General features: G+C 40.4%; 1 protein-coding gene across 5 annotated transcripts in view; it reads left to right on the forward strand.

Moving 5' to 3' along the window:
• ptprt (protein tyrosine phosphatase receptor type T) overlaps positions 1 to 20,888 on the forward strand; it is a 262,227-nt gene that overhangs the window by 204,394 nt on the left and 36,945 nt on the right. For all 5 annotated transcript variants that reach the window (XM_057846399.1, XM_057846400.1, XM_057846401.1 and 2 more), the window contains 5 exons: positions 1,397 to 1,484; positions 12,781 to 12,857; positions 14,676 to 14,712; positions 14,891 to 14,988; positions 15,053 to 15,169. In XM_057846399.1, the coding sequence (XP_057702382.1) occupies positions 1,397 to 1,484; positions 12,781 to 12,857; positions 14,676 to 14,712; positions 14,891 to 14,988; positions 15,053 to 15,169 (417 nt within the window). The remainder of the gene's footprint in view (positions 1 to 1,396; positions 1,485 to 12,780; positions 12,858 to 14,675; positions 14,713 to 14,890; positions 14,989 to 15,052; positions 15,170 to 20,888) is intronic.

Raw genomic sequence — 20,888 nt, forward strand, 5'->3', positions numbered from 1 at the left:
TTATATTTTTATATTTGTTTAAATATATACAGTATGTTTTAATCAAATCAAGAATTTTATATATATACACAGGGGTGCACATAATTTTTTCGCCCAGGTTCTCAGAGGAGGACCTGGAGATGTGACCTGGTCCTCATTGAGCTTGAGAGCCGACCCGCCTGATGCGATAAATTTATGACAAGCTTTACTTAGAGCCAATTAACTTGAATTAATTATATTAACAATTAATGCTTGATTAACATCAACTGGCACAACAAAATTGGCATTACTTTGAAGTGAAATGTAAAGCAATAAACATAAAAGCACCAATTCAAAATAAAGGGCATTATGCGGCTCCCACATTAACTCCAAGCCTTTTTAAAAGTGGGATGTCCTCCTCATAAGACCTCATTGAACGTGCATGTTTAGCTTTGTAAAATGCGAGCAAAAACACGTTTGTCAGTGCATGTCGCTGTTCATTACCTTTATTCCACGACTTGTCCATAGGGCGAGTGGGGTCATGTCTGACATCGATAGTTTGCTTAATTGCCACATGCTCTCTGTTTTTTTCGTGCTTTTCAAAGTTTGGATGGCTGAAATTCTTTGACCCTACATAAAATGCGCTGCTCTTATCAGCGACTTTGGGATTCTCACGGCACATTTTGTAACGCATTTCCGTGCGAGCATGGTACCTCCTGTAGCCACTTTTCAGCAAAAGTCCTTTTTTTTTCGGTAGCTCCGGTGACGTCTCTGTCGTCTGTCTGTCTTTTGACGGGGGTGGGGGAACACGGAAGTAATTACTCAGTGTGGCCTGCCTCTTCGACATTTTGAGAAGTTATTTTCTCGTGTCCGCCGCAAATACAGTGGTCAGCCATCGGTACGCAAAAGCGTATGGAAACCGTTGAGGGCCAGCGCGTTTGTCTACGTCCAGTACGCATGCGCGCATGCGGACCACTTATGTGCACCCCTGTATACATATATATATACGCATATATATATATATATATATATATATATACACATATCTTTATAAAGAGATTTTTATTTAAAATAGATTCAAGACTTTATGGGCAAGACACTTTTGTTAAGGACTTCAAGATTTTCTGGTGGAAAAAATACTATGTTACTATTCCTATCATTACTATTCGTATTTTATTCTGAAAAAAACTGTCGATTTAAAAAAGTTATGAGTATTTAATTTTTTATTTATTTTTTTTATCTCGCGAAAACATTTTGAACTCATTGGCTTCCAATGTAGTATTCACGCAGTATGTGCTCAGGTAGTTAGTAAACAAATAAAAAACATTTTTATTGAAAACACTCATTGTTGCTAATAGACATTCAATACATATTGACGGGAATTAAAAGGAGCAAAACTCATATTTTTAGTAATCTTTTCAAACTGGTTTGCTTTCAGGCTCTGGCAGAGGGACAGACGGCACCCTGGGAAACGGCCAAAAAAGAGGAGAACCGCAACAAGAATCGCTATGGCAACATCATCGCTTGTGAGTACTGACACTTTTTTTCCCTCGTTATTATTATTCGTCTTGTTAGCGTCCTGCTGTTGCCTTTAACTTGCTCTGTTGCGTTCCTGCCATGAACGGAAAGAAGAAGTCTTGGTACTCAATTACTTGATTTCCGTACAACTCCACGTTAAATAAAAAAGCAGCCCCTGAAGCCAGTTAGACTGAGCAACACGAAAATTGGTTGATATGTCTGTTATGAGTAGACGTATAAAAAAGGCTCAAGATGCCACCAAGGTTACCCATTGTCACCGATTCTGTATATAGCTTTTATGGACAGAATTTCTAGGCACAGCTAAGGCGTTGAAGGGGTCCGGTTTGGTGGCCTCAGCATTGCATCTTTGCTTTTTGTAGATGATGTGGTGATGTTGGCTTCATCAAGCTTGATCTCCGATTCTCACTGGAGCAGTTCGGAGTCGAGTGTGAAGCTAGAATGAAGATCAGCACCTACAAATCTGAGACCATGGTCCTCAGTCGGAAAAGGGTCGCGTGCCCTCTCCGGGTCGGGGATGAGATCCTGCTCTAAGTGGAGGAGTTTAAGTATCTTGGGGTGTTTGTTCACAAGTGAGAGTAGGATTGAGCGGGAGATCGACAGGCAGATCGGTGCAGCGTCTGCAGTAACGCAGACTCTGTACCGGTCCGTTGAACAATATCCCAGATACAAGCAGCCGAAATGAGTTTCCTCTGCTGGGTGTCCGGGCTCTCTCTTAGAGAAGCTCTGTTATCTGGGAGGGACTCAGGGTCGAGCCGTTACTCCTCCGCGTTGAGAGGAGCCAGCTGAGGTGGCTCCGGCATCTGGTTCGGATGCCTCCCTGTAGAGGTGTTCTGGGCATGTCCCACCGGCTGGAGGCCCCGGGGATGAACCAAGAAACGCTGGAGAGACTCTCTCGGCTGGCCTGGGAATGCCTTGGGATCCCGCTGGAGGAGCTGGTTGAAATGGCTGGGGAGAGGGAAGTCTGGGCTTCCCTGCTAAAGCGACCCCGGATTTAGCGGTAGATAATGGATGGTTGGGTGGATTATTTTATGAGTCATTTGTTTGGAATTTGGCTAGTTGGAATTATTTTTCAAAATTCAGCCCTCGAAGTCCGTTTTACTGACTGATGGCTGACTGAAATTTGGTAAACTTCCATCATGAGTAGACTCACAAAAGAGTCTCAAGGCACCATGACGCAAAAGAGACGGGAAGTCAGCGAATTTAGTTTGAACAACACATTTGTCGTTTATTTGGAAGCTGACTCTGTGTATTTTTTTTTTAAACCAGCCTCTAAAGCCAGTTCCACTTAGTGATATGAAATTTGATAAACTTGTCCATCATGAGTAGACCCACAAAAATGTCTCAGGGCACCAAAATTGAAAAGACACTGGAAGCCAGCCATTTTGGTTTGAAGCTGACCTTTTATGTGTTATTTCTTAGGAACTTGGCACTATGTAAGATTGAACATCACGGAAATCCTGCCATTTTAGTTTGAATCCGGTATTTTAGGTGTCATTTCTTTGTAACCTGGCTCACTTAGAATTGTTTTTAAAAGTTTAGCCCTGAAAGCCAGTTCCACTTAGCCACATGAAATTTGGTGGAAATCTCTCTTGATAAGTAGACCAACAAAAAAGTCATAGGAAGCTTTTCCCAAAAACACACAGAAAGTTTTTTGTTGCACCTGGCCATTTTAGGAATTTTAAAAAATCACTTAGGGGCATGAAATTTGGTAGAAATGTCGATATAAGCAGAACAACAAAAAAGTCTGATGAAGCCTTTCCCCAAAACACAGAAAACCTGTCATTTTAGTTTAAAGCAACTTTTGCAGGGGAAATGAAAATATAAAACCTGTCTTAAGTTCCACATGCTCCCAATTTGTTTTTTTCTTGAGTTAAACAATGAATCAAGTGTAACAGCCTTGTCCAGACAAATAAAGTCATTTAAATTTACAGGCAGGCAGATTATGAATAGATGATCAGTTTGATGCGATTTAAGAGTGTGAAAATGCATTAAAGGCCATTGCTTGTCACGGTGTTAGATTGTGGGTGTTGACAGGTTAGCACAGTGTGAGACACGCATCCATAATTAAAGGTCTCCATGTCGTGTTGGCGCCTCGACACGGCGACCTGAAGGCTCTCGAATGAAAGCGTGCAAAATGAAATAAGCTGTCAAAGTCTCAGTGGCCTGCAGCAAAGATGATGAATTTGCTATTAGCACAAATGTTTTAATTACCGTACGCCTGGTAATGGAAAGTGTCCATCTCACACAAAAGCTCATTTTCTTAAGAAAATGTCGTCAAAAGGATCCCCTAGGGGCCGCGCGCATGTGCCGCGTTGTCTCAGGGAAAACATTTGGCTTGAACTCCATTTGACCTTTTTCCATCTTCTTCTTCCTGGAAGCCAAGCAAAGCTTTGGTAAGATTCAAACACTTTCCGCGTATTGATCTGAGCTTGTTTGCTGCTTGCAGGGAAAAAATAATTTGCTGCAACTCTTCTGCAAACATCTGACATTCTCCTTCACCCTCTGGCTTCTGTAAAAGCATCAAGAAGCCGTGACCCAAAAGACCCCACGTGTGGAGCCTTTTGCTTCAAAGTGGACAGTTCGCCTCATTTCTGAACATTTAAAAAAGATTCTTTAAATGGTTATGAAAATTCTGCGCCCTAAGCCAGTTTGACTCATCCAAGTGAAATTTGGTGACAGGAAGTTTGCCATTTTGTTTAAAAGTGGACATTTTTGGCCACTTCCAAGAGTTTTTTTTTTTTTATTCATCCCCTGAAGCCAGTTTCACTTAGCAACATGACGTTTGGTTGACATTTCAATCAGAAATAGACCCACAAATAAGTCCAATGATGTACTGCCCCAAAATTCACTGAAAGCCTGCCATTTAGGTTTAAAGCGGACGTTTTGATTCATCCTTGATCATTGTAGTTCAACTGTTTTTAAAAAATTTTTAAAAATTCAGCCACTGAAGTCAGTTTAAATTGTCATAGTAAAATTTGGTCCACATTTTTATCATACTGTAAGTAGACCTACAACAAAAACTCTCAGGAAGCCATGTCCAAAAAGTCAAAGGAAGTGCCATTTTGATTTAAATCAGATATTTCAGGTAATTTGTGGCCATTTCAAGGAGTTCTTTAACAGTTTTTTTTTTTTTTTAAACGCAGCCTCCAAAGCTAATTTGACTTAGTTTCATGAAACTTAGTAGACATGCCTATCATCAGAGGCGTAGCAAGGGTCCCCGGGGATCCCAGGCAACAAACAACATGGGGCCCTTCGAGCGTGTGCAAGTAAGGGGGACAGTTGGACTTGGAGCAATAGAAGAAAGAGTAGCAACACAAAAATACCACCATCGGATGCGGAGGTATATACCTTTGTGTGAAATCAGTAGTCAGATTGGCCCTACGACCCACCACATTCAAATTATTCCGTAAAAACCACTGATTGGTGGACTACCGACCGAAATGAGTATTAAATTTGCTAATAAAATTGTTTAGGATTATTTTAGATGCATATATGTTATATTTTTCTTATAGAGTATTCGACGAGGAATACGATAGCCCCATTAATAGACTTTTTGGGAAAGATAACCATTTCTTTAAGTAGTCACATGAATAATGAGGTGGCCTGTGAAAATCAACACTTTCCAGAGTACTTGTTGAGTCTTTAAACAATCATATGGTATTGATAGCTCATTGGAATTTCTTAAACATGTATAATCTACGTGACATTGTTAGTGCTAAATGGGATTGATAACAGAATCGTTAGATATTCTGGCAAATGATTCCATGGTATTGAAACATTCCCTACATTTGTTGCATCGAAAGTGCAGTAAAGCTGCGTGTGCTAAATCTGTTGGGGGCCCCTGCTGACTGGGGGCCCTAAGCTATTGCCTGGTTTGCCTAATGGGACGCGACGCCTCTGCCTATCATATGTAGACCCCAGTGTTGTTATTGGCAGTCGTTTTAGTTTTCGTCTTAGTCTTTTGGACGAAATACTAGGCTTAGTCGTAATTTAGTCATTTCGAAATGTCTTCGTCTTCATCTCGTCATAGTCATACGTACTTATGAAGTCTATGGTCTAGTTTTGGTCAATGAAAACACAAATTTCATCTACTTTCAGTCGGCAATTCTTATAATGTTTTCGTCTGTGAACTTCAAAAGTTTTAGTCTATGAATAAATTAATGAAAGGTCTCCAACAATTTTGAATGAACATGACAGACGAGCGCAGAACTGTAGAGTTTACAAGGATATTATCATTTTCATGATGATAATACATACTCAACAGGAAAACAGCACATTATTTGCAATTAATTAAACTCACCTGGACCCCACGAACTGCATGTTAAATGTTTTCCAAGAGTTTAAGAAGACACCGAATCACCACGCTAAATGCTAATGCTAACGCGAACGCTATGCTAATGCTACAAGTTAGTTTAGTGTGTGATGATCACGCGGCAAAGACCTTTAAAGGCTACAGCAACATAGCATATCTAGCCAAGATAAGAAAGCAAAACTTACCAACCAGCACCTGACACATATGTTTTACAAAAGGAGCCTGGAATGGGCACATGTGTGTGGGGCGGGGGAGTCGGGGGGAGGAGCAGCACGTCACATGAGTGACACGTCCAAACACTGCTAAATGCGTGCTAAATACACATACAATAAGAAAATATCACACATTGTGAATTTATGACAGAAACTATGGTGAATTTTCATATCATTCTCGTGTCGTCAGACAGCAACTGGCATCCATCTCGTTATGTTTTAGTCTTGAAAGAGACGTTTTCACCGCATCATTGTGGCGTCATGAAAAAAGTTGTTCGTTGACGAAATATTTTCGTTATCGTCATCATTGACGAAAACAACACTGGTAGACCCACACAAAGGTCTCATGAAGCAATGCCCAAAATGTCAGACAAAACCTGTTATTTTGGTTTAAAGTGGACTTTTTGGGTTATTTTTGGCCATTTCCCAGAATTTTTATTTTAAATTCAGCCCCCAAAGTCAGTTTGACCTATCAAATTCAAATTTGGTGGACATCATGACTAAACTCTCCAAAAGCCTCTAAGAAGCTATGCCTGAAACAACCCAGAAAATCTATCATTGTGGTTTGAAGCGGCTAAACCAAGACGAATATGATTTTTCTTGACTACACTGTTGCGTGAGCACACACGTGTGTGCGTGTGTCAACATTCCAAGTTGTTTGACACATCAGCTGGAGGGAGCGGTGAATTTAATAGGCTATTACACACTTTAATACCCTCCATCACACACACATGCACACACGCACCGAAGTCCGTTGTAGGCGGATGGATCCGTGCAACATGCGCCACATAAACACGCTCGGCAGTCTATTAAACTGGCAAACGCCTCCAGCTCGGACCACTCGGCGGCGAGTTAACTGATTAGCGAGATCCGTGACGGACGTAAGCGGAGAGGATGAGGAGCCTGCACGCGCGGGTGTTTAAGATTGAGGCAGAGGAAGCAAAAAAAATAAGTGTACTCCAAAGATTTTATAAATCAATTGCATTTGCTAAAATGTTGCCTGCTTTCCGCTAACACCTCAACAACGCAGTCCAATTTCTTTCTCCGCTAAGTGTGTTCGACAGGGACTCGGAGATGTGTTTTTTTCCTGAAAGGGAAAGTTCGAAAGGCGAGAGGAGGCTGACGACGTCTGGAGGAGTTGAGCTTGTTAATGACTAAATGGACTCAGTGACTTTTCACCCTTCGACTCGACTCCACAACAGCAGCTAGCAAATGTTCTGAATTTTACTTGAAGTACAGCAGAATAGTCAGGAGCCTTGTTTGTTGCTATATCTACAAAATTATCAATAATTGCTAGAATATACAAGCAGTATATTACAAATATATAGAATACAAGAAGTCAGAATAATTATATGTAGCTTAATAGAAAAAAAAATAGGGCTGTCAAACGATTAAAATTTTTGATCGAGTTAATCACAGCTTAAAAATTAATTAATCGTAATTAATCGCAATTCAAACCATCTCTAAAATATGCCATATTTTTCTGTAAATTATTGTTGGAATGGAAAGATAAGACACAAGACAGTTATATACATACAACATACTGTACATACTGTAAGTACTGTATTTGTTTATTGTAACAAATCCACAAATGGCATTATTAACATTCTTTCTGTTAAAGTGATCCACGGATATAAATACTTTTAGTTCTTAAAAGATAAATGTTATAGTTACAAATTATAGTAATTTTATATTAAAACCCCTCTTCATGTTTTCATTTCAATAAAATTTGTATAATTTTCAATCAAAAGTAGAGTTAATATAATAATAATAAGAATAAAAATAACAATAATAAAAATAGAGTGACCAAAGTCTAAGTTTTACGTGTATTTTGCATAGCTATTTTGATATGGAATGCCAGTTCATTTTGCATTGTTGTTTAACTGTGTGAGAATAGGGCCTCATTACTATAGACTGAAGTGGTTTTCCTTTTGTGAACTTTATTTTTTTTTGGAGAGATAGGAATATTATTTTTGTTGTGCTTTCACTAAACGATACTTATGTTTGTTGTGAAAGAGTTGCCGAAGCTTAAGCCAATAAACGGCGCGGTCCAAAGAACGCCTGTGTCCACTCGCCTTTACTGTATAACATATATCTGTACATATCTTACCCAAAATACAACAAGAGACAAATAATTGCCACTAAAAGAAAGAAAACTTACCGAAATATGTGTGAAGCACAAATATCAATTTGCATTGCATTGTGAATACAGCATAAACGTCTCACAACTACTAATTCTCCCACGTTTAGAAGAAATAACATGAGTATGGAACGGCGCTGCCTCCAAGCGGCCGGTGGCATTCTCTTCACTCTTAATGTCCATAAACGTCCTCATTGTAATCTGTTTGAGGCAATGTGCGAGCGGGTCATTCAGTGTATATGTTAATTGCGTCAAATATTTTAACGTGATTAATTTTAAAAAATTAATTAACGCCCGTTAACGCGATAATTTTGACAGCCCTAAAAAAAATACATAGAAGTGTATGGTGTTGCACCGATACCGATATTAGTATCGATACATCACTAAAATGTCGGTATCGGGGAGTACTGAGAAATAACGCACCGATGCTGCCCAATATGTACTTTTTGAAACCTCATTTCTAAACGCTAGCCACACACACCACTGTAAAAAGTGGCACTTGTCGCCCTTCCCAACATAGATAGATGTCCAGTCATGTGGCGTCCACTCATCCTTCTGCTGTGAATTTAATAAATGAGTTTATCACTAGTACACGTCCACTCCATTTGAAGTGTGAGGGGCAGCAGCAAATGAACATTCGTTCACTCACTGCCAGCCCTCCCACTTCAAACGGACTGGACATCGAGCGCCATCAATGGCAGACAATGAGTAAATAGCAATGCTTTGACATTCATCAAATAATCTTTTAAAAATAGCGAGAAATAGGCCAGTCATGACTAGACATGTGCCGGTTACCGGTTTCAAGGTATACCGTGGTATGATAATGTCACGGTTTCAAAACCACAAAAATTATCCGTCACACCGTTCCTACGGTATTAACTGTTTGTTATGTCCCAAAGGTAAAAATCCCTAGCTTGCAGCTGCAGGGCTTGACACCCCCCCTCCCCCCTCCCCCAGTTGTTGCTAAGGCTATCAAACGCTGTTATGAACGTTTCCCGCCAACTACGAGAGTTAACTCCAACTTGTTTAGTGTGTCTAGCGGTGGTAAAACAAATACGAAAATTAGACAATAATTCAATTATTTTTGTTCTGATGATAATAATGTTGAGCTGTGGCTGAGGGTTTACGTTCACCTAAAGGATTGCATTTATTTTAATTTTATTTAGAATAGTTCATTATACTTACAGTGCTGGCCAAAAGTATTGGCACCCCTGCAATTCTGTCCGATAATGCTCAATTTCTCCCAGAAAATATTTGCAATTACAAATGCTTTGGTAGTAAGCTTCATTTATTTTTCTTGCAATGAAAAAAAAAGTGAATGAAAAAAAAAATCATTGTCATTTTACACAAAGCTCCCAAAATGGGCCAGACAAAAGTATTGGCACCCTCAGCCTTATACTTGGTAGCACAACCAGTAGACAAAATAACTGTGAAGAACCGCTTCCGGTATCCATCAATTAGTTTCTAACAATGCTCTGCTGGAATTTTAGACCATTCTTCTTTGGCCAACTCCTCCAGGTCTCTGAGATTTGAAGGGTGCCTTATCCAAACTGCCATTTTCAGATCTCTCCACAGGTGTTCGATGGGATTCAGGTCTGAACTTATTGCTGGCCACTTTAGAAGTCTCCAGTGCTTTCTCTCAAACAATTTTCTAAACCTTTTTGAAGTGTGTTCTGGGTCATTGTCCTGCTGGAAGACCCATGACCTCTCCCACTGGGCCATACATTATGCTGCAAAATTTGTTGGTATTCTTCAGACTTCATAATGCCATGCACACGGTCAAGCAGTCCAGCACCAGAGGTAGCCAAGCAACCCCAAAATATCAGGGAACCTCCGCCATGTTTGACGCTGGGGACCGTGCTCTTGTCTTTGAAGGCCTTGTTTTTTTTCCTATGAACTCTATGTTGATGCCTTTTCCCAAAAAGGTATACTTTTGTCTCATCTGACCAGAGAATATTCTTCCAAAACGTTTTTGGCTTTCTCAGGGAAGTTTTTGCAAACTCCAGCCTTGCTTTTTTTATGTCAGAAGTGGGGTTTTCCTGCGTATCCTACCTTAGGGTCCCTTTTCATTCAGACGCCGATGGATAGTACGGGTTGACACTGTTGTACCCTCGGACTGCGGGACAGCTTGAACTTGTTTACATGTTAGTCGAGGTTCTTTATCCACCATCCGCACAATCTTTCGTTGAAATCTCTCGTCAATTTTTCTTTTCTGTCCACATTTAGGGAGGTTAGCCACAGTGCCATGGGCTTTACACTTATTGATGACACTGCGCACGGTGGACACAGGAACATTGGTCTTTGAAGATGGACTTGTAGCCTTGAGATTGCCCATGCTTCCTCACAATTTTGCTTCTCAAGTCCTCAGACAGTTCTTTGGTCTTTTTTCTTTTCTCCATGCTCAATGTGGTACACACAAGGACACAGGACAGAGGATGAGTCAACTTTAATCCATTTTAACTGGCTGCAAGTTTGATTTAGTTATTGCCACCACCCGTTATGTGCCACAGGTAAGTAACAGGTACTGTTAATTTCCCAAATTAGAGAAGCATCACATGATTTTTCAAAGGGTGCCAATACTTTTGTCCCGCCCAGTTTTGTGTAAAATTATAATGATTTAATTTTCTTCCATGCTCCTTTGTGTTTTTTCATTGTAAGCAAAATAAATGAAGATATTACTACCAAAGCATTTGTAATTGCAATCATTTTCTGGGAGATATGGAGCATTATCTGACAGAATTGCAGGGGTGCCAGATACTTTTGGCCAGTACTGTATGTTCCAATTTGTAATTTGTTGTTTTGAAAAAAAAAATCCTCTTCTATTGATTTTTTTTCATCCAGAAATCTCAAAATAACACATTTTAAAGCTGTAATTGCAATACTGTAATACCGTGATATTTTTGCTTGAGGTTATCATACTGTCAGAATCCCATATCGGCACATGCCTCGTCATGATGTTCGTTCATTCACTGCCAACCCTCCCAATTCAAATGGACTGGATGACTAGCACCATTATTGGCAGCCAAAGCATTGGTTTCGCCTAATACCACACAGCTGGGTGTTAGAATCTGCATTAAGAACCAAAAAATTATGTTTATCGAATGGGCCAGACGTAAAATGGCTCACAGAACAGCGATAGACGTCCAATCCAAATATGGAAAAATTTGGCACTCTGAGAGGCGAATCATCAAAGTTTTCCTACTAAGTTTGACTCTCAAAGTGAACTCGTGGACTATTTCAAACTCTTGAATAGAGTTGAACTAGTTTATGTGCGCGCACACACAATGCTCCTCTTCAAACCTGTGGACTGTGTCCAGCTCTTGTGCTGTTTTGGAGCCAGCGCCTCCTGCCAAGTCGGCCCAATTAGAGGCTCCCCTCCCCGGGCTGGAAAGGAGCAGAGTGGACCCCCCGCCCCCACGTGCCCTTCGAGTCTCGCGCCCCCCCTCCGGGTTTCTCCACGCAGGTCGCCGCCGTGTTATGACAGTTTCTGACTCGATGCCGTGCAATTAGCGCTAAAATGTTAACACTCCGCTACCGTGGGTGGAATCCTTTACTACCGCCAACTAATATATCCAAGTACCTTTTTCCGCGATTAGAATCGGGAGAATATTTCGCCTAAACTGACACGCCAGACTGACTGTTCCATATATCACTCAAGGAAATATTTCACAAGTCCATCTGGGAAAGATCCAATTGAGATCATTTTCAGGGGAGAAACTGTTAAAAAAAATGCAGCAGCTGATTGGACAATAGTGCTTCTTATCACACTCGTCACCGACCAATCCACATTAAGCCACAGTATGATGTATTGGATGTCCGCCACTGAGGCAATACAAACAGAATTTTGAGAAACCGCTATAAAAATGGCATTACACGATTTTTGCCATTTTTGTCATATGAATTAGAGAATGAAAAGGACGTTGATGAGAAAGAAACTATTTGAATCAAACAAGGCACATAATAGATAGTTGCTTCCTGGTGATGTAACGTCAGCAGCTCCCACGTCTTTCCCCTGATTGGCTCGGACCTCAGAAGGCCAAGGGCTGGTTGGGCGACTTGTCGTAATGAATCAGGCAAGGTTGTCTTGCTCTGCAATGCTAGATTTTGCCCCTCTCATCTGTGAAATTAAGGTTTGTCAAACACTATGATGACTAGATGTGTGACACTATATCGACATAGTGATATGTTGCGATACTTTTTATCCCAGAAGGTTAAGGATATGCTCTCGACAAGAATTGATATGTCATATTTCAAGATTTGTTACTGTTTAAAAAAATGGAACCAGCAAGTTTCTAGCAAAATCTTGCTAGTCAGCCTTCCCCAGTTCAAATGGATTTGATGCCCTTTGCTGTTTATGGTAGGCAATGAGTTAACTGTAGCATGTAAATTGTGCCAAATTGGCAACAAAATCAGAAAACAAATTTTTGTTGTTGACCAGTATGTGACAAAACATTACAACTCGTTTGGTACCTCATACTTTGGAGATTTTGCACACTATGTGTTGCAGTACGCAATAAAAACTGTGTGGCAATTGTGGTCGGTTTGTGTTTTTGCCGATGGCTGTGTGGGTCGGCGTAACTTTAGGCGTTTTGTTTTTGTGGTATTATCTGACCCCACAGATGATCACACCAGAGTGCGACTGCAGCTGCTCGATGGAGAGCCCCACTCCGACTATATCAACGCCAACTTCATCGACGTGAGTTCAACTTTTTTTTTTTTTTTTTTTAATTCAGGCCTTGAAGCCAGTTTCACTTACCAACATGAAATTTGGTGAACATATCCATCACAGATAGTCCTCCAAAAAGTCTGTAGGCACTAGCCATTAAAATGCACGTTAAGTCTGCCATTTTGGTAAAATTTCACGAGTCATTTTTTTAATCTAGCCCCCGAAGCCAGTTCAACTTTGCAATTTTGGAGACATGTCCGTCATGAGCAGACGCACAAAATAGTCTTACAATTCCATGACTTCGAAGTCAAAGGAACAGAGCCATTTTGGTTCAAAGCGGATATTTCTTAGAAATTTGGCTCGCGGGGACTGTTTTTGAAAAAAAAAATTAGCCCCTGAAGTCAGTTTTACTTAGCATCATGTAATTTGCTAGACATGTCAATTATGAGTAGACCTACGAAAATACACAGAAAGTCCTGTCATTTTGGTTTGATTTGTAGGTGTTGCTACTTTAGAATCAGTATTTATTTTTTATTTTTATTAAAAAAAAAAAAAAAATACAAATCTGCCCCCAAAGACAGTTCCATCTGTCCGTGAGTAAAATTATGATATTACAATTAATACACAAAAATAAATCACTTTTCACATACAAAAAAATAATAATCAAAAGGCGGCAGTTATCAGGCCGGCCGGCTCTACCAATTAGGTGTCCCATATTTTCAGGGTGTTGGCAACCCTAGCAGCAGCTAATGTTACTGTTTACATTGACGCTGGGCTGCTACTGAGGTGTGCTAACACCCCAGTAATGGCAGCCACCACTAGAGAGCGACATCCACATATCTCTACCCTGATTAGTCTACTGGACTGTCTCAGAAAATTAGAATACACAATATTCTAATTTTTTGAGACAGTCCTGTATATATACACAGGACTGTCTCAAAAAATTAGAATATTGTGTATTCTAATTTTCTGAGACAGTCCAGTATATAACTTGTGATGTCCCAGGTGATGTCGCTGTCCATGGTGCTGAACCTATGTGGTGAGCCCTGTGGAGCTGGTCACTGAGGCACACAATGTCCAATCCATTTGAAGTGGGAGGGTGGCAGCGGATTAACATCGGTTTATTCGCTACTATCCCTCCCACTTCAAATGGATTGGACATCTATTGCTGTTAACGGCAGACAGTGAGTTAATGAGATCAATAGGAGGAAGGTGACCAGGGCAGAAGGAGATGAGATAACAAACAAATGGAAATGAGAAAATTAAAAGCCTAACAAATGCGCGACGCAAGCGATAAAAGCCTTCTCGGAGCGTGTTTTTAATGAAAATATGAAAGTGATAAATGTTTTCATGGCTTTTGTGAGGATGACAAGGCTGAGGACATCACTCCCACATACCCCGTGGAGGGGAAAATCAAGCCCACCCTAGGGGTCCCGCTATTATTTAATATGATATTTATGTATGACTACAACCTTGACTTGTGCAGTCGGGACGCTGGAGAAGGAGATAATTAGGAGAGGAAATGAAAGGAAGGAAGGACGGAAGAGAGCTTTAAATAGCAAAACAATTAATTTCATTCTGAATGTCACTAAGGAAAGCCAAAAAAAAAAACAATCAGATGCAGCCTCTTGTAATACTTTATGTGTAGTCATATCATGTTCAATTCATTTGGAGAATAAAAATAAATAAAAATTATTTATGGTAAGCCCAGATATCGATAAATTGATCAATAAAAAGTCAAAATCACGTAAGTCCAGTATGTCGTCTATCAGAGTCCTAGGCAGCAAAGGATTTGAAATGTGACTGCACTTTACATGTTTCACACATTCTTATCCTGTCGTTTCTCAGGGTTACCACAGACCCAGGCATTACATCGCAACGCAAGGTAGGTCCAACCACACTCTGGGGTCCTTTTGGACCGGATGCTATTTCCACAAGCTTCTAAATTAAACCCTCAAAAAAATCCTCTTCACAATATGAAGAGCTCATTACCTCAGAGCCCCAAACCTGCACTCGGATGTCAATACCGTGACTATCTTTTCACGTGAGCGCGTGTGCTTCAGGGCCTATGCAGGAGACTGTGAGGGACTTCTGGCGGATGGTGTGGCAGGAGAATTCAGCCTCTATTGTTATGGTGACCAACCTGGTGGAGGTGGGCAGGGTGAGCAGCTCGCCCCGTGACGGCTGGCCTCGAACTCTAGTTTGAAACCATTTTATTTTTGTAGGTGAAGTGTGTGCGCTACTGGCCCGACGAAACTGAAGTGTACGGTGACGTCAAAGTCACGCTGGTGGAGACGGAGCCGCTGGCAGAGTACGTCATCAGAACGTTCACTGTGCAGAAGGTAAAGGAAACGCGCCGCAACGTGAGCGCAGATAGCTAGCCTAGCGACCTAGTTGACCTGGGCTGCGTTTCAATCGCGGTTTAAATGATCCCTCGCTCACTTGCCCTAGCCACCGCCCCCCAGGGGAATCCCCGCCGCCATCTTAAGGGCCGTTCTAATTCCCAAAACAGCGAGTGGGCTCAGTGATCGAGTGAAAAACGATGGTCACTCCGGAGCTCCCTGTATCCGACAATGCATTGCAATGGTGCATGGAAAATATGTCCATGCGGTGGTGATAATGAAGCTCAAATACCGTTGGCTGCTGTATATATACCACCAAAGAAGAAGAAAATTAATTAAGCTGCCAGCACGGTGTTTGAATGTTATACCAAACTACCTTTCGAATTGTAAAATTCATCATTGTTGTCAAAAAATAGCAACAAAAAAAAGTTAGACTGTATGTGGCATTTATGGCAGAACGTATGGAATCACAATAGTGCCAAAATTTAAAAAAAAAAATTTTTTTTTTTAAAAAAGAATAAATAAATAAATAATAAAGACAATAAATGACTAAATAATAGTAAAGTAACTTTTTTATTGAGTTTCACTTTTGCCATAAAAAGAAAGGGGAAAAAAGATTTTTTTTTCATTAATGTTTCTATTTCGCTTATCTTCTCTATTTTGCTTTTAACGAAAGGAATGGTTTGTCAATCAAACGGCATTGGGAGGGACTGAAACTAAACTTCAAATAGGTTAAATGCATACAAACAATAAATTGTCTACAAATTATAAGGTATCGACAAATAAATAAAGAATTGCCCAAATAAAATTTGATACAAAACTAATAATTAGATAATTCCCAGATACCGACATATTGCCATCAATCGCGGAATACGTCTCCGGCTTATTGACATGAGTCACCGAGCATTTTGTGCGATGTAGAATAATGGTGCCACCAGAGGGTGGCCAGGCCTGGCCACGGCTCCCCCCAATGAATTTGTTGGGCACCCCACGTGCCAGTGTAATGTTAGATTGTAGTAGCTGTGGAACTCAAAATGTTGACTGGACTATTATGGACTATGCACATTAACACAATATAATAGTGTACAAAATACACAATAAACAAAAGTATATCAGTAGGTGTGTCCTTAAGTCAATCTGACAGTTTTCTACTGGCCTGCTTATTAGTACAACATAGTAAAAACCTGAAATTCTGGCTTTTATTTTTTGGTGTGCCACCTCAAGGTTTTAAGTGGCCCCATTTGGCCACCCCTATGAAGAATTTCTGGAGGCGCCACTGATTTGGAATTGGCAGTATAGCGCTACTCCAAAACCTTGTGGTTGTTTCATGATTTTCTTGCCTGTGAGTGAACGAGGGCAGGTGCATTTACGACTTTCGCTCCCCCTCCGCCCACTTTCCCTCCGTGTGACGTCATAACAAGTGCTTAAGGCAAATGAGCGAGGGCAACTCAAACCGTGATTGGAATGCAGCCCTGGTGAAAATTTGTTGAAAAATGAGCGCGTTATGGCAATGTTTCAATGGTCATCGCCCCCACCAATATGGCCGCCACACAGGCAAAGACGACTCCCAAAGCAAGCGTTGCAATGCTGTTGACAAAAAAGTTGAAATGATGACAACCCCTTGAGAAATAAGCACAACTGGAAGTGGCGATGCAAATCCACATTTAGCATGTAGCTCTACTTTGAAATTGTGAAACGTGTGTGTCTGTGTGTGTGCGCGCATGCGGTGCTGAGTTGGCTTTCATTTGAGCAGCTTATGAAGATGACTTAACGTCTCCGCTGTCTGTCAGCGCATTTTCAACCATGCTAATCCTTACCTCCTCCACATGTGTGCTTTTTTGAGTGTTATTTATTTATTTTTTTACAAGTCGAAGTGTACCAGTTTGTGCATTTGCTTGTGAGTGTGTGTGTTTGTTGCTTGGTGTGTGTGTTTTTCTGCGTAATATCTGACTGTACTTTTTCTGGTGTTTGAATTGGCTTGTGTTTGTGAGTTTGTCGCCTTGTATGTGTGCATATTTGTTTGTATTTCTGTGTTAGGTCTGATGTCGCTTTTGTTATTTTCTGTTGGTCGCTTTGTGTGTGCGAATTCTTATTTCTTTGTGTGATGGGGTGTATGTTGTATGTATATGTTTGTTTCCCATAGTGTGTGTATTGTTTCGTATTTGTGTGTGTTTGTGCATTTTGTACTGCTTCATATGTGCGTTTGTTTCTGCTGTGTATTTGTGAGGTTTGTGTTTACCTTTGTTTTCTATTGTGTATTGCATTTGTGTTTGGTTTTGTGACTAGTGTGTACTTGGTGTGTGTATTTCTGTTATTCTCCCTATAGTTGTGTGTCAGGTTTGTGTGTACTTTTGCTTTCTGTGTGCATTATCTTGTATTTTGCGAGTGTAGTCTTGTGCATGGTGTCTGCTTTTGTGTGTTTATGCAGATGTGTATTATTATATCTGTGTGTGACAGTGTGTCAGTGTGTATGTACAGATTTATGTGTTTATGTGTGAGTTATATATGAAATGGGTGTGTTTGTTTGTGTTGGGATAGTGAGTTTTTGGATGTGTGTGTGTGGGTGTGTTTGTGTTGTGATCTAATGTTGCATTGAAGTTCTTTTGCGCACCGGTGGGGGTGTAGGGGTGTGTGTGTGTGTGTGTGTGTGTGGTTGACAACAAAAGACTGGAAGCGAGTCGGGTTCATCACCTCGTCAAGTCTTTTAATTGCAACGAGGGCTCTTCATGAAAAGCTGTTTCAAAAGCTAATCCGCCCGGAGATTAAGGAGCACCAGAAAGTGGCAGAGTGAGACTTTGCTTAGCAAGCAGCAGGGGGGAAGGAACATCTTTGTAAATGACACTTCACGTTTGTCAAATGTTCATATTTTTGTCTGCATGTGATCAAAAAGGGGGAAAAAAACTCATTTGCTGCCATTGACGGTGATAGAAGTCCAAACATGTGGCGTCTCATCATCATGCTGTGAATTTAAGTGAGCTAATCAGTAGTAGTTGTCCAATGCATTTGAAGGGGGAGGCTGGCAGCGAATCAACTTTCATTCATTCGCCGCTAGCCCTCCCACTTCAAATGGATTGGACGTCGCCCCTACCAAAATGGCCTCATGACAGTCATCTTGGTAGGTGCGACGTTCCCATCAGTCAATGCGTTGTCAATCAAATTCAGAACTAGCTTATTTCTCAACTGATTTTTATTTTATCATTGTCAAAGCATCTGCTATTTACTCAGTGGCTGCCATTGACACAGTGCTAGACATCCAGTGCATTTTAAGTGGGAGGGTTGTCAGCGAATGAACAACTGCTCATCTGCTGCATTTCAAATGAATAGGATGTCAACAAGTGATAAGTTCCTTAAAATTCACAGAAGGATGATCAGACACCACACGATTGGATGTCTATCACCATCAGTAACACTGAAAGAGTTAAATCTCCCTGGAAATTTTTTTTTGTACTTGTAACCTTGTGTTGGCCCTCTCATCCCTTCATCCTCCACCTGAGCTCATGGGGGAGGGGGGCTACAATGACCTGAGGGACCCCCAAGTGAGAGGAAGCAGACCTTCCTTCTCCACGGAGGACCCGCTCGCTCCGCAATCGATCCTAGTGAATTATTGAAGAGGGAGCCGCGCAGCGCTACGGCTCCACCGGGGAAAAGAAAGGACGGACGGCGCCTTCCTCTCGGAAAATCTATGGCGAGGATGAGGAAGATGATGAGGAGGGCGCCTCCCAATCATAAACAGCACAACACATTTGTATTTATATAACTATGGAAACGTATACAGCAGAAGTGCACATTACTAATCCATTTTTGAGTTCCCTTATCATTACTTTTGTTGCAATGGTTGTGTTAGATCATAGAAGCAATGTTTTCAGGTACATATGCAAATGAAAATTAAATCATCTAAAAAATTTCAAATCAGCATTTTTTAAAATATATATTTTAAAAAATACATAAGATAATAATGTGGAATTTCAAATGTTGCAATTAATGTAAAAAATGCATCAAAAATATCTAATAAAATTAAAATACTAAAAAATTTAAATGTACAGAAAATTTCATATTATAAATTTATTTTTATGAATGAATACACTTATCAAAAATACCTATATAATTAAATTAATACAATAATTCATAATGAAATAATCAGAGTTGATTTACTGGGCTCTACCTGTTGATTTTGGTTCGCATTACAGTTAATTTTGGGGCATTCCTGAATCCTGGGTCACTTACTGTTGGTTTTGGGGCACTTTCGTGTCACTTCCTGCAGATAATCTTTTTGTTGATTTTGGGGCATTGACTTCCCTGTGTAAAGCAACACTTAATAACTTTTCAACTTTCATTAAGCATCATAACTTTTGTAATTATACATCAACTTACAAGTAGTTGAATGACACCTCTGCCACGGCCCAACAGTGTCCATACCATTTTCACTGGCATTAAGAATCTTCAAGGAGGATGGTAGGAACAACACACACAAAAAAAACTACAAATGTCCAGCCTGCTTTATGGCATACGTCACTTCCCCCTTTCCCCATTCGTTACATTGTCATACGATATTATTTAGCCACAATTAGCATTACCTAATCGCTATTCATCCTTTGCCCAGCCACTGGAAACACAAATGTAGTCACTCCAACTGCCTGAGACCAGGAGGTAGGGACTTTACGACGCTTGCACGGGTCTTTCATTGGAAATCTGGTCTTCTGTCTGGCAAAATTACCGTTTTTGTACACTGGCGTCGCAAAAATCACAGAAAACAAAGGTGTTCAGTTTTGCTTTAACTAGGGTTGTTCCGATCATGTTTTTTGCTCCCGATCCGATCCCGATCGTTTTAGTTTGAGTATCTGCCGATCCCAATATTTCCCGATCCGATTGCTTTTTTTTTTGCTCCCGATTCAATTCCAATCATTCCCGATAATTTTTCCCGATCATATACATTTTGGCAATGCATTAAGAAAAAAATGGATAAAACTCGGACGAATATATACATTCAACATACAGTACATAAGTACTGTATTTGTTTATTATGACAATAAATCCTCAAGATGGCATTTACATTATTAACATTCTTTCTGTGAGAGGGATCCACGGATAGAAAGACTTGTGACTTTGTATATTGTGACTAAATATTGCCACCTAGTGTATTTGTTGAGCTTTCAGTAAATGATACTGCAGCCATTTAACCTCTGCCCAAATGCATGATGGGAAGTGCAACCATGACTGCGTCGTGCTACCAATGGATATATCTTCTCTGCTTTGGGAAATAACTTAAGGTGTTAAGACAAAGATCAATTGCCACCTTGCTTCCCCACATTGCTTCCCATGATATTTCTGATCATAGGGAGAGGGATTGCAATGTTTTAGCCAATTGAAGAAAGGCTCCAAAGGCTGCCAAAATTCACTCTACTCATTTTGCGCTGCCTTTTATCTCTCTATATAGGTAAAACGGCGTCATTACAGATTGAGCGTGACAATGATTGAGAGGGTCGTGCAGCGCATATGTTAATAGCGTTATATATTTTAATGTGACACATTTTTTAATAAATTAATTGCCGCCGTTATCGGGATATTTCTGATAATCCTACCTTAAGCCTAAACTAAAGACTCTGGATGAGTGTAACATATTATGTCTGTAACGTTAAATACAGTTAGAAAACGATTTAATTAAACAATATATATATTAAAAAAAGGCATGGCCGATATTTTTTTGCCGATTCCGATACTT

Source organism: Corythoichthys intestinalis, chromosome 9 (assembly GCF_030265065.1).
Source record: "Corythoichthys intestinalis isolate RoL2023-P3 chromosome 9, ASM3026506v1, whole genome shotgun sequence".
In the NCBI taxonomy this organism is placed as follows: Eukaryota; Metazoa; Chordata; class Actinopteri; order Syngnathiformes; family Syngnathidae; genus Corythoichthys; species Corythoichthys intestinalis.